At 35.0% G+C, this 11,802-nt stretch overlaps 1 protein-coding gene and 1 pseudogene across 1 annotated transcript; one reads left to right on the top strand and one right to left on the bottom strand.

The window, feature by feature from the left end:
* Positions 1–422: 422 nt before the first annotated feature.
* On the bottom strand, positions 423–1,564 carry LOC148931561 (uncharacterized). Its single transcript, XM_089064827.1, has 4 exons — positions 1,517–1,564; positions 1,228–1,333; positions 870–1,046; positions 423–772 (listed from the first exon to the last, which is right to left on the bottom strand). The coding sequence occupies exons 1-4, from the start codon at positions 1,562–1,564 to the stop codon at positions 423–425; spliced, it is 681 nt and encodes a 226-aa protein (XP_088920953.1).
* Positions 1,565–11,108: 9,544 nt separating this feature from the next.
* Positions 11,109–11,573, top strand: LOC148931560 (dirigent protein 1 pseudogene; annotated as a pseudogene).
* Positions 11,574–11,802: the final 229 nt, after the last annotated feature.

The following is an 11,802-nucleotide window of genomic DNA, read 5'->3' as shown; positions in this document are numbered from 1 at the left end:
TTGACTGTGGCTCTAGTTGAAATGTATAGGATGTAATAATTCAAAATGTAAAATATCTATATTTTGTAAATGGACATTTAATATTCATCTGAGCTATAATTATACACGGAAAATTATTCGCTAACTTGTATTTCCTTGCACAACAAACTTGTTTAGCATATTTACCTACTCAAGTTGGCACTTGAATAATAAAACACAAAAGGATTTAAAGTAAAAAAAGATAGTAGTTTGAAGTACTACTTACTTTAATATAAGCATGCCCGTATTGATAAACGTTAAACACCATTAAGAAAACGGGGTATTACATGCTGCAATTCTACTTCATAAAACATTAAATCCAACCAAAAACAATTCAATCTCTTAAGGTAACAAAATTTCCAAAACTCTTATTGTCAGATATTTACTTCTAATTTCCCTAAGATTCAATAGGGCTTAAAAGAATACATTTTTACTTTCTCTACTTTATTTTTCATTGGGCCATACATGCCGCGGGAGTCGCCTGTAAAGCCACCCGCTGATTCAATCATCAGATGGTTCATCCCTTGCATGATTCCTGAGCTGGAATTTTGAGTTAACAGCTTGTTTTCTGGCATCTCAGTCCGACCGCAATGACTGGACATGCTGACCGGAAGTTGCACGGTAGGTTGCAGGGCGGACACACCATTAGTGTAGACATTGGGTAATGTAACAACTTGGTGCATGTTTTCAGGCATTATAGGTGGCCCGACCGGCCGTTGAACTTGATAACCTGAATTATTATGCTCTGCCCAAGCTTAAAAACAAAATTTGATTATCAATCAAACCAATAACATATTGTTTTGATCCAAAGATGCATGGATAAAATCACCATGACACAAAAGAAAACTCACTTGAATGCATCTGAGATCCATTCGACGAAGACATGGAAATGACTCCTTGGCCAACTTGACGCATTACCTCAACCTGTCTCTCGAACTCATTGAATTTTCTTATCTGGGCCCTCAAAGCCAATTTGAGATTATACGTCTGAAAAAATTCTGGATTTTCCGATTCCAGCCTTTGCCACACTAGAAGAAAGCAAATTATTAGATAATTCCAAACTTATAGTATAATGAATTGTACGGGACGGGTACAAACATTTTTCAAGAATTATCAAAATCAATGAAGCACGTTTGTTAATGGAGTACAAAATCAAAATAATAGGTAGATCGATGAAAATAGTAGAGACTAAGTGGAAATTAATGTTACCAAGTTTGATGATGCGAGGTTGAATTTTTGCATCATTGGACAACATATCCACAACCTCCTTCTCATTCATGTAACGTTGAATGCACATTTCGACAAGGTTTTTAACCTGATCGAGTTCAAAAGACAAGTTTAGCACACATGGTAGAAAAATATAAGGAATTGTTATTGTTTTCTAATCAATCAGTGCTTCAATAGGCTACCATATATATGCATTAAATACAAATAGTACATAATGTATATAGATTTTGGATTACACAAATGATGAGTAAAAAACAACGGTAAAACCTACGATTCGTATGTCCTGTGGAGTGATTTCTCTAACATGGCCAATTAACATTTTGAAAGATCCAGAAAGAGGGCAGCCAATTGATTGATTCAATCCACAGAGTTGTGAGATAACCCTGAAATTATAATTATTCATCAATAGGTGAATAGTAACACATACATATAGTATATATATTATTATATAGATCGAATAAATCACAGCCATAAATTGAAACTGAAATAGGTGTAAAACACAACACATGAAGTAATTAAACAGAAAAATAAACACAAGACAATATGTCTCTATTTTTTTTTATTATTCTAAATGCTCGAGCCAAGAGAAGCGAACTGTAGAATACAAAACAAAAACTATACAACCCAAAGCAGCAAGAAAGGGAGGATCAAACTCCACCCCAAACAAAGCTAGAAAAGAAAACCACGACAAGCAGACAAGCGAAAGAAGCCATAAAACCACAGTCAAAGAAAATATCTCTTTTATATCATCAACTCAAAATTCCACATAAATATACAAGCATGCAACACAAGTCCCACAGAACATCAACCAATTAAACAAATCACTAATATAAACTTATGTATTCATGTACTAGGTTTCGAGAGACGATCTTGAGAAAGACATGGGTTCTTTGGTCGCAGCCGCTATATATATAATGGGATTATTACTAAACATATTTTCAAAATATACTACTTAATTAAAAATGATTGTATGGACGTGATTTCCAATTTAATTTGGAAATACTTGTATAAAGTTAACCTTTCCTAAGCCTATAAATTATACTTGATTTGGAAAACTTAATTATTTACAAAATTAATGCACACGTTAATTTCTTCCAAAGTTATTGCACACGTTAATTTCTTTTATTATCAAGTAGTAGTAGTTGCTCAATTTAGATTAACCACTAAATAAAACGGATATTTTAAAAGTATTGAGAATAATACTCAATAAGTTTAAAATTATACCTAAACTAGCGCCTAATCTCACTAGTTGGTGCCTTCTTTGTTGGGAAAAGGAAAGTTATTAGAATTATTTGGAAATAGTAAGTAACTATTAGGATTTTGATTTTTGTAATTTATAAACTCTGGAAATATAATTTCAAAGTTATAGTAATTCCTAAAAAAATATGATTCTTGCATCTGGCCTATGTTAAGATTCCAAAACTTTAATTTTCCTTTATTTAAGATTAATGTCACAGCCTCCTATGCATATGAATCATAAGACATGAACTAATTTCAAATTTGAATCTATTTTTTCATCATCTGAAAAAAGGCCGAAGCAACTTAAGTTAAGAACATAAACCTAAGCGTCCATTTGCTAGCACCCTTGTGCTCGCAAAAGGGTAATAAAATGCTCGCAACAATTAGTTTTGCTAGCACAGTTCGAGCACCAATTGTGCTTGCTATAACGCTTGTAGCAAATTTGTGAGCAGTTTTGCGAGCATAAGTTCTTTTTCGAGCACCATTGTGCTCGCTAAATGGCGAAGTCGACCAAGCCATATATGTGCTCGCAAATTTTAGACTATTTAATTTCAGCTTTTTTTGCGAGCACAATGGTGCTAGCAATTAGTATTCTGAATATATTTTTTGTTTGCAAATTCTAACATTATTTTTTTTCAAATTATTATCTGGATAATTTATTAAATAAAAATAATAATAAAACGAGAATGAAAAGTTATCAAAATTCAAAACTTACATAAAATTAATAAGATTGGTTTACACTGAGTTTTTTACTCATTCTATTAACCTTTTCACTAAGGGTAAACAATTGTTCTAATAGCCCTCTCATTTTCTTTCGCTAATTCCGCGCGTAACTCCACCTTTTGCCCTGCTAACTCAGCGTGTGACCCTGCATTTTGCCTCTCCAGCTTTGCGATCAATGCCGCATTTTGCCTCTCCAACTCCGCGCGCGACGCCTCATTTTGCTGCTCCATCTCCTCGCGCACCTCAATAGTGATTTGCTCTCGCATTGCTTGTAACTCTTCCTTGCTAACGCCCGAGCCCCCATTGGACGAACCACTAGCATTAGGGAAATAAATGCTTGTTGTCTGTTCGGCTCCAGGAATTTGCTGTATCTCCATATTCTTCCCAAAAAGGTCAAGGAAAATGCGATCTAAATCTGGATCTAATTCCCCTGCAGCCCCTAATTCATAGGCTCTTGCCATAACTTGCTCCTACAAACAAACAAAGACATAGTAAGAGGTTGCCCCAAAATTTAAAATCAAATATCAACTTAGAAGAAGAAAACAGTAAGCACCTCGTTTGCAAAAAAACAAAAAACAGGAAGAAAATCAACATTTAAAATCAAATATCAACTTAGAAATCAGAACCCCCTCGTTTGCAGAACTAAAAGATACAGAATCAATCTTATCAACTTAGAAATCAGAACCCCCTCGTTTGCAGAACTAAAAGATACAGAATCAATCAAGATACAGGATTCATATCATGTATAATAAGACTTCAAACCAATGCATGCACATGCTATATACGGTCTATTTCAACCAGCATATGACACTGCAACTCTATAGAAAGCAATACATAGCTCTCTAATTTAATCTGAAATGGTGCTAAAGGAATTTATCTGCTACTCTCATAACTCAAAAGAGCCAAGAAGACATTTTAGAAAAGGAAATGAGAAGATGGTGAGATTTTCAAACTATACAGCACCTCTTATTTCAACAGTTATGATATCAACAGTAATCAAGAATCAGATTTGTATATATATACACACACTCACATATATGCTCATCACCATCAGTTCACTTCTTCATAACAAACATTTTATTTCAACAGTAATTATACCAGCCGATGGTAAACCCCCTTCAACACTGCCTTCTTTTTCATGAAATGCTCACATAGAATCAATCATGGAAGCATACCATAGATGCAAGGCAGTCCCCATTTTCTTCATTTAAAATCCCATAGATGCAAGACCAAAAAAAGCTTGATATCTTATTTAATTTCATAGTCACTACTACTATCATATTCATATTTACTATTCATCATACTAAAGATATTTACTTCCGGCAGTTGTCACTCAAAAATTAATTATAGATATATAAATTTGTAAGCAAATTACTTTGAAATTACCATTCTTTCTATGGCGCGCCTCCCCTGTGAATCTTTGCCCCTTAGCGTGTGAGTCCTTTTATAAAATTCTACAAATTTAGGCATCTTTCCATTATTCTCTTTAATCTACAAACAATATTCAAAATGATTAACAATAATTAAAAAATGAACAAGTTAAACTAGAAAATGCAAAGTTTACCATCTTTTCCGCAGTCACGTCAAATGAAACACATGTGTTACAATGTGTGCTGGGGGCTTTCTCATATCCTTGTTTGTGGTTTTTCGATCATCTCTCGGAAACCTTGATAGACTGATCCGTCTCTCACAATTTAGTGTAATCTTCCCACAACGCATTTGTGAAGTATGCAGGCTTCTTTTTCCTTTGTTTCAATTTGTAAATATGATCTCCATACTTACGCTTACATCTTTTACGAAAGGCAAATTTGGCAAGATCTTGATTATAGTTCTCAATATTTGCATACACCTGCAAAATGATATAAAAGAAAAGAAAAAAAGTTAGAACAACATTACCTTAAATTCTTGCCAATAAGATTCAATGCATGCATCATTAAGCTTTGCCTGTGAAATTAGCCTTAAGATATTTCCCGTCACAAGGCCAAAGTTCAGGCCGTATACCAAGTTCTTCCAAATCTTTCTTGCATTAGCATTATCTTTCGTCTTGCCTTCCACATTCATGATGGTATTGAAGATATTGCCAAACACATTTTTTTCTATGTGCATGACATCTAGATTGTGACGAATCACATTTGTCTTCCAATACAGAAGATCCCAAAATATGCTTTGTTTATTCCATCCAAAAATCTTGCTCAACTCGGAGTTTGCTGCTTTTGCACCTTCATCAAACACTCTCTTGTACTCAAATTGTTCCAAGTGATCAAGTATCTCTTCTCCGTTTAAGATCGAAGGAGGACCGAAATGTTCGTTTCTGTTCTTTATGAAATTCTTTTTATCTCTGCGGAAATGGTGATTTCTATTGAGAAACCTCCTGTGACAATCAAACCAAGTAGTTTTCCGTCCATGGTTCAAGGAAAAAGCTTGTGAGTCCTCCATATAATACGGACATGCACGGTGCTCAGATGTACTCCATCCTGATAACATTGAATATGCGGGGAAGTATCTGATAGGCCACATCAGTGCTGCATGCAATTGGAAGTTTTGTTTTCTTGATACATCGTATGCTGGAATTCCTTCAGTCCATAAATTTTCTGTTTTGGACTCTTCGGACCTGGCACGATCACAATGAGAAACATGTATGGATTTTTCATGCACATCCATGACGGCAAATTGTATGGAGTTAAAATTATCGGGCCATAATGAGTATTGTGAACCACTTTGGCCGAATGGCTGAAATCCATCTGTGCTAAGTGCCAATCTGACATTTCTTGATTCAGAAGCAAATAAGGGATGTGTCTTGTCGAAAGTTTTCCAGGCTATAGAATCAGCTGGATGACGCATCTCTCTTGCAGTCTGGGCGTGCTCAACTTCAGACGCATACAATCGTCTTAATCTTGGGCCGAGAGGAACATAATACATCTTCTTGAATGGAATCCTGCCATTATCCTTGAATCTAGCATGACCACAAACTTTGTATTTGGTCCTATTCTCGTTTTCTCTCCAATAGATCATGCACCCTTTCTTGCAACAATGTATCTTCGGATGGGGCATATCTAAAGTCTGCATTTGTTTCTTGCACTTGTAGAAACTGTTAGGCATACGATTTGGCTTTGACAAACGCTCTTCCATAAACTGACGCAATTCGTCAACAGCTCGTTGAGACATTCAATGTAACAGCCCGCCCTCCTAGGGTACAATAAATGCGGCAGCTGCTACCCAAAACCGACTCCAAAGAAGTAAACATAGGCTAGGGTTCCATTTAAAGAGTATTGACCAAAAGAAATGAAAGAGATATCAGAGTATTTAATGCAACAACTTAACCTAGAAGTTTAGAAGAAGAAAGATATCATAAATGGCGATCAAAATAACCTAAGAGCACGGCTCAATATCCAAGACGAAATTACATGAAAAGACTAAGGCCTCAAACCGAAGGCAAGATGCAAATATTCCAAAAAGAAGTTCTAAGAGTATCAAAAATTCAGCGGAAAATGACCAAGAGAAAGTATAGCTATGTATGGTGACACAACTACACTTAGAGTTCGACATATCCTCATTAAGTAATTAAGCTGCTCAACACCCGCCACCACTCGTCTTCATTCAACCTGCACATAAGGAAAACACATGCAGGGCTGAGTATTTTGAAATACTCAATGAGCTCGTTGCCAAAACATTTTATAAGTTATGCCACCCTTACCAAGTGTACTCGAGTTTTAAGCAGTTATAAAAGGAATATCACGAGTATCACAAAATACATTTTCATAAACTGGCCAGTCAAAATAACCTCCCATTTTCTCATCAAATAACAATCATTCCATGGTGCGACGAAAGTGTGGCCACACTTTTCGCCCACGAGACCGGCCGACTAGCAAGGACGGCTCTCGATCCCATCGTGTACACAGCCTGGTAGGGCTTGCGGCCCACACTCAGACCCGAATTCGTATAAGCATATCCAACAATCACATTAAAACAAACATAGGCATGGCATAACAGTTAAACCACCCTTATAACACCGAATATCATTTTGACAAAATAAAAGAGAGTTTTAAGAGTAAAGCCCACCTCGATTGCTTAGTTTTCAAGTAGATTTGCTTTTCCGTTATCCGGCTTCGCAACCAAAGTTTCACTTTTTAATCACATAGGCACATATCACAAATTAGGTTCAATACTACTCTTACTCATGCATGTCTCATTACTTTTCCCCCTTCCCAACGATTCATCTTATCATTACTAATTAATCAAGATCATGCTTATCACACCATATTTTTAACTATCAAACACACACTACACCACACAACAACACACACACACGCGGCACACACACACACGCCACACACACACTCGGCACACACACATACACACGTTCCCACATCCCTTTTTATCCCTCTTTCACTCGACTAAGATGCATGAGGGTTCAAGAAGACCGATTAATCGGTTGGAAGAAGAAAAGAAGAGGTAGAAGAAGAACAAACATAACTCTTAATCGAAAATACCTTTTTAGCGAAAAACAATCGGTAGAAAACAAGTATTAGCCTTGATTCTTCAAAGTTCTTGGATTAAACTTCAATTTCTTCTCAAAGGATGAGGATTAATGGAGTAATGTAGAAGAAAAATTGAGAGAGTGTATGGGGGTGAGGGGGCCGAAAATTATGGGGCTAGGGTTGGGGTTTTGGTTCTTATTTATAGAGTTCAACAAGATCTTTAAGTAATTAGAATAGAATATTTGGTAAGATCCCATCCTCCCAAATAAATAAATAAATAAAATAATATTGTGAAGTAGGGAAGAAGAATTAACAAAAATAGAAGATGGCCATATCTCCTAATTTTCGAAAATTAGGCTAGGTAATTAGCCATGGTTTTGTTTTTGGTATTTTTCCATATAGAATAAAATATCATGGAGCAAAATAAAAATAAGGAAAATCCTCCATGAGCAAGACAAGGGGCGATTTCTAGCCTTTTAAATAAGGCATGGATTTTTGAATATTGACTAAAATAAAGTAAGGCAAGATCTCTTGAAGTATGAAAAGATTTGGTAGAATAATTAAATTCTAGGTATGGAAGGAAATCAAGTAAGGAATCAAATAAAATAAAACAATTCCTTCCTTCCCAAATATAGTGATTTTCGAAAATCACTAGAAGAATAAGGGGCTCGATTTTTCCATCTCTAAACAAGGAAATAATTGGCTCTTGGAATTTAATTTGGATAAATATCCCAAGGATTAAATAAATTCCGGAAAAATAGAAATTCTTTCTCCAAGGGGTCTAGGGTTCGAAAATCATAAGAATTAGGGTGACAAGTATTTATGGAAATTTTCTCTAATATTCTCACTCACCCATAAACAATTAAATGACCACATAGTCTCATAACTTAATATATCACATGCCACACCATTAACTTAAATAGGTTTGACTTTTCAAACTTTCAACACAAACCCTAACTCAAATCGACCATATCAACTCATGAAATAAAAGCATTCTCGATGCCACGTCATCAACAATTAATTCTAGGGCTAAAAAAATTAGGGTTCTAAAATCCGGGATGTTACATTCAATGTTCAGACTTCATAGTCATTATTCGAGCTTTGTTGACAGCTCAGAATAATCACACCCCTCCCACAAATCAGACTTAGAAGCTTCTAACAAATTGTAGAACTGTTGCAACTTATTGAATGGAGGTTCTGGCATGTATGTAGGCAGAACATACTGCCAATGCTCGTGAGCATCTGATTGTCCCCACACATCGTGCACCATGTGCTGGTACGGATTCAATGGTGGATCACAATGCATGGATTCTATTTGCCTTGAGTTGGACGACACTTCAACATCATAGTGAAATCTCCAATCATAATAATATTGAGTAAACCCTTTTTTCACATGATGCTCCTTCACCATGTCCATATGAAGACATTTTTTATTATCACATCGTACACATGGACATCTAATTTTAAAACCATTCATTCTAGAGGGATGTTGTATAGCAAAATTTATAAACTTATCCAAACCATCAATAAAATCCAGATTCAAATCTCCGGTGGAAAATTTTCTCTCATACATCCACTCTCTTCCTGGAATTTTATTCATTTCACTATCCATCATACACAAACAATATAAATCAAACAAAGTATAATAATATTTTGAATTATTTAGCCACAAATTTAAAAGAATATTTATCAAATAAAAATTTTACCTTTAGATACTTGAAAAATGTCAAGCTGGGCCGACCACGGGCAACAGAAACACCTCCAAATCGCAAAAATCTTAGGCAAGAAACAATATAAATCACATGTCATATATGTGGGGAAAAAAATAATAAAATAAAAAATAAGAATAGCTAACAAATCAAGTATAATAATATTAATCAAATCGAGTACACTATTATGTTGAATTATTAAGCCCACAAATTTAGAAAAACAGCTAACAAATCAAGTATAAAAATATTGTGAATTATTTAGCCCACAAATTTAGAAGAATATCTAACAAATCATGTACTCCATATAATAATTTAGCCTACACATTCAAAAGAATAGCTGAAAAATCAAGTATAATAATATTTTGAATTATTTAGCCAACAAATTTAGAAGAATAACTAACAAATCAATAATTTAGCCCACAACTTTAGAAGAATATCTAAGTATAATAATTTAGCCCACAACTTTAGAAGAATAACTAATAAATCAAAGTTTTATCTTTCAATAATTGAAAAATATCAAAATTTGATGAGCTTGCTTCCCCGCATTTCTCTAGTCCCAACTTTCAATAATTGGAAAATATCAAAATTTGATGAACTTGCTTCCCCATATTTCTCTACTCCCACCTTTTATGTCAGTAGATCTGGCAAAAAAATTTGCTATGGGTGGAAGCTTGGTTTGGCAGGTAATGGCAGAAGGGAAGGAATCATACAGTGATAATAAATATATGGAAAGGTAACAAATGAGAAAGAAGAAAGTAGATCTGGATAATAATTAAAGTTTTGCTAGCACCTATTCTTGCTCTAACTTGCTAGCACATGTATATTTTGCACCGTTTGCTCGAAAACTTGCGAACATTAAATATGTGCTCGCAAAGCCCCTCGTTTTATTTCCATCTTCAGAAATGGGTCGTTGTTTGCATTTTTGCTCGGTTTCTGCTAGCAAAATTGCGAGCACCGTGGTGTGCTAGAAAATGGGCGCTTTTTTTTAGTGTTATGATCTTTTTCTTCTAATCTCTACAGTGACTGAAAAAAGAGAGTCCATACTTGATTTATGGGATAATAGAACATAAACACATATAACTAACTACTAAAAAAAGTCAGTGGCTTAAGCAACACAGATTTGAAAATTTTATATCTGAATACCATAGAAGTAGAGACGCAGAGAGCTAGATATAGAAGCAGAAACATAGAACTATACAAGTTAAAATAATCCTTATATTTTACGTTATGATTCTTGTGTTGGAGAATCAAACTACTTTTAGATTTTCTTATAATCTAACTAAATATGGAAATTTTATAAATTAAGAATTAGATCACATTCCTTATTTTTCCTTAAATCCTCCCAACACAGTTTATTGAATTGAGAAATATTATTTTGTCAAAGCACTATCATGTCAAATAATGATACAATAAGGCATAAGAGCATTACTAACCTAAGAATTGTAGCCTTTCCAAAAAAAAAACTAACTATAATGTAAAATGGCCTAACTTTTTATGAAAAAATAAACAAATATAGCCATTTAGCATCACTTAAAAGAAGTGAATCACTTGAAAATCCAAATTCTCATTTAATGAACCAATAATTCATTTTGACAAAATAAACCAAGTTACACTTGATCATTCTTTTATCCAGCTATAAATTCCCATTTCTCCACCATCTCTTCATTAAAACAAAATGGCCAAACTCCCCATAATATTGGTATTTTGTTCACTAATGGTGTTATGCAACGGCTCAAGTCTGAATAAGAAAGCAACATTTCGTGTTTATCTTCAAGAAATTTTGAGCGGCCCAAATGCAACTCTATACGAGGTGGCACGGGCAAACATTACGTCCACTTCTCCCACAAACTTCGGCCAGTTCCTAGTAGGCGATGACTTCGTAACTGCTACTCCTGACCCGAACTCGATGAGATTGGGCCGAAGCCAAGGCTTTGTTGCGTTTTCAGACCTCGATGATATTGCAATTGTGCTGACGTACACCTTCATATTCACGGATGGACCATACCGAGGGAGCTCGCTTACCATTGCTGGCCGGAAGATGCCATTTGTGAAGAATCAGGAAATACCGATCATCGGGGGCACCGGTGTATTCCGTTTGGCGCGAGGATACACCATTAGCAGCCTCTTCTCCTCCACCCCTAATACCTTTGTGTTCGTGTATGACTTCTATGTTGTTTGACTTGCTAACTGCTTTTTTTTTTAATAAACTCCTATATGAAGGATGAAATTACAACTGATGTCAAGAGGGCTCGAACTCGGCACCTTATACAATAATGTCTAAGCTTCTTGGAATGGAATAATATTTGGTGTATGAAATAAAAAACTATGTTTATGTATTAGTATGATTTAGAGCATAGTTGGATTTTGAGAAGGACTATATAATCAGATACATCTAATTTTAAAAAGAT

Source organism: Salvia hispanica, chromosome 2 (assembly GCF_029641045.1).
Source record: "Salvia hispanica isolate PSC_SH4W2 chromosome 2, Shi_PSC_v1, whole genome shotgun sequence".
Taxonomy (NCBI): Eukaryota; Viridiplantae; Streptophyta; class Magnoliopsida; order Lamiales; family Lamiaceae; genus Salvia; species Salvia hispanica.
Note: the sequence above shows the minus strand (reverse complement) of the source record. Positions and strands in the feature narration are given on the sequence as shown.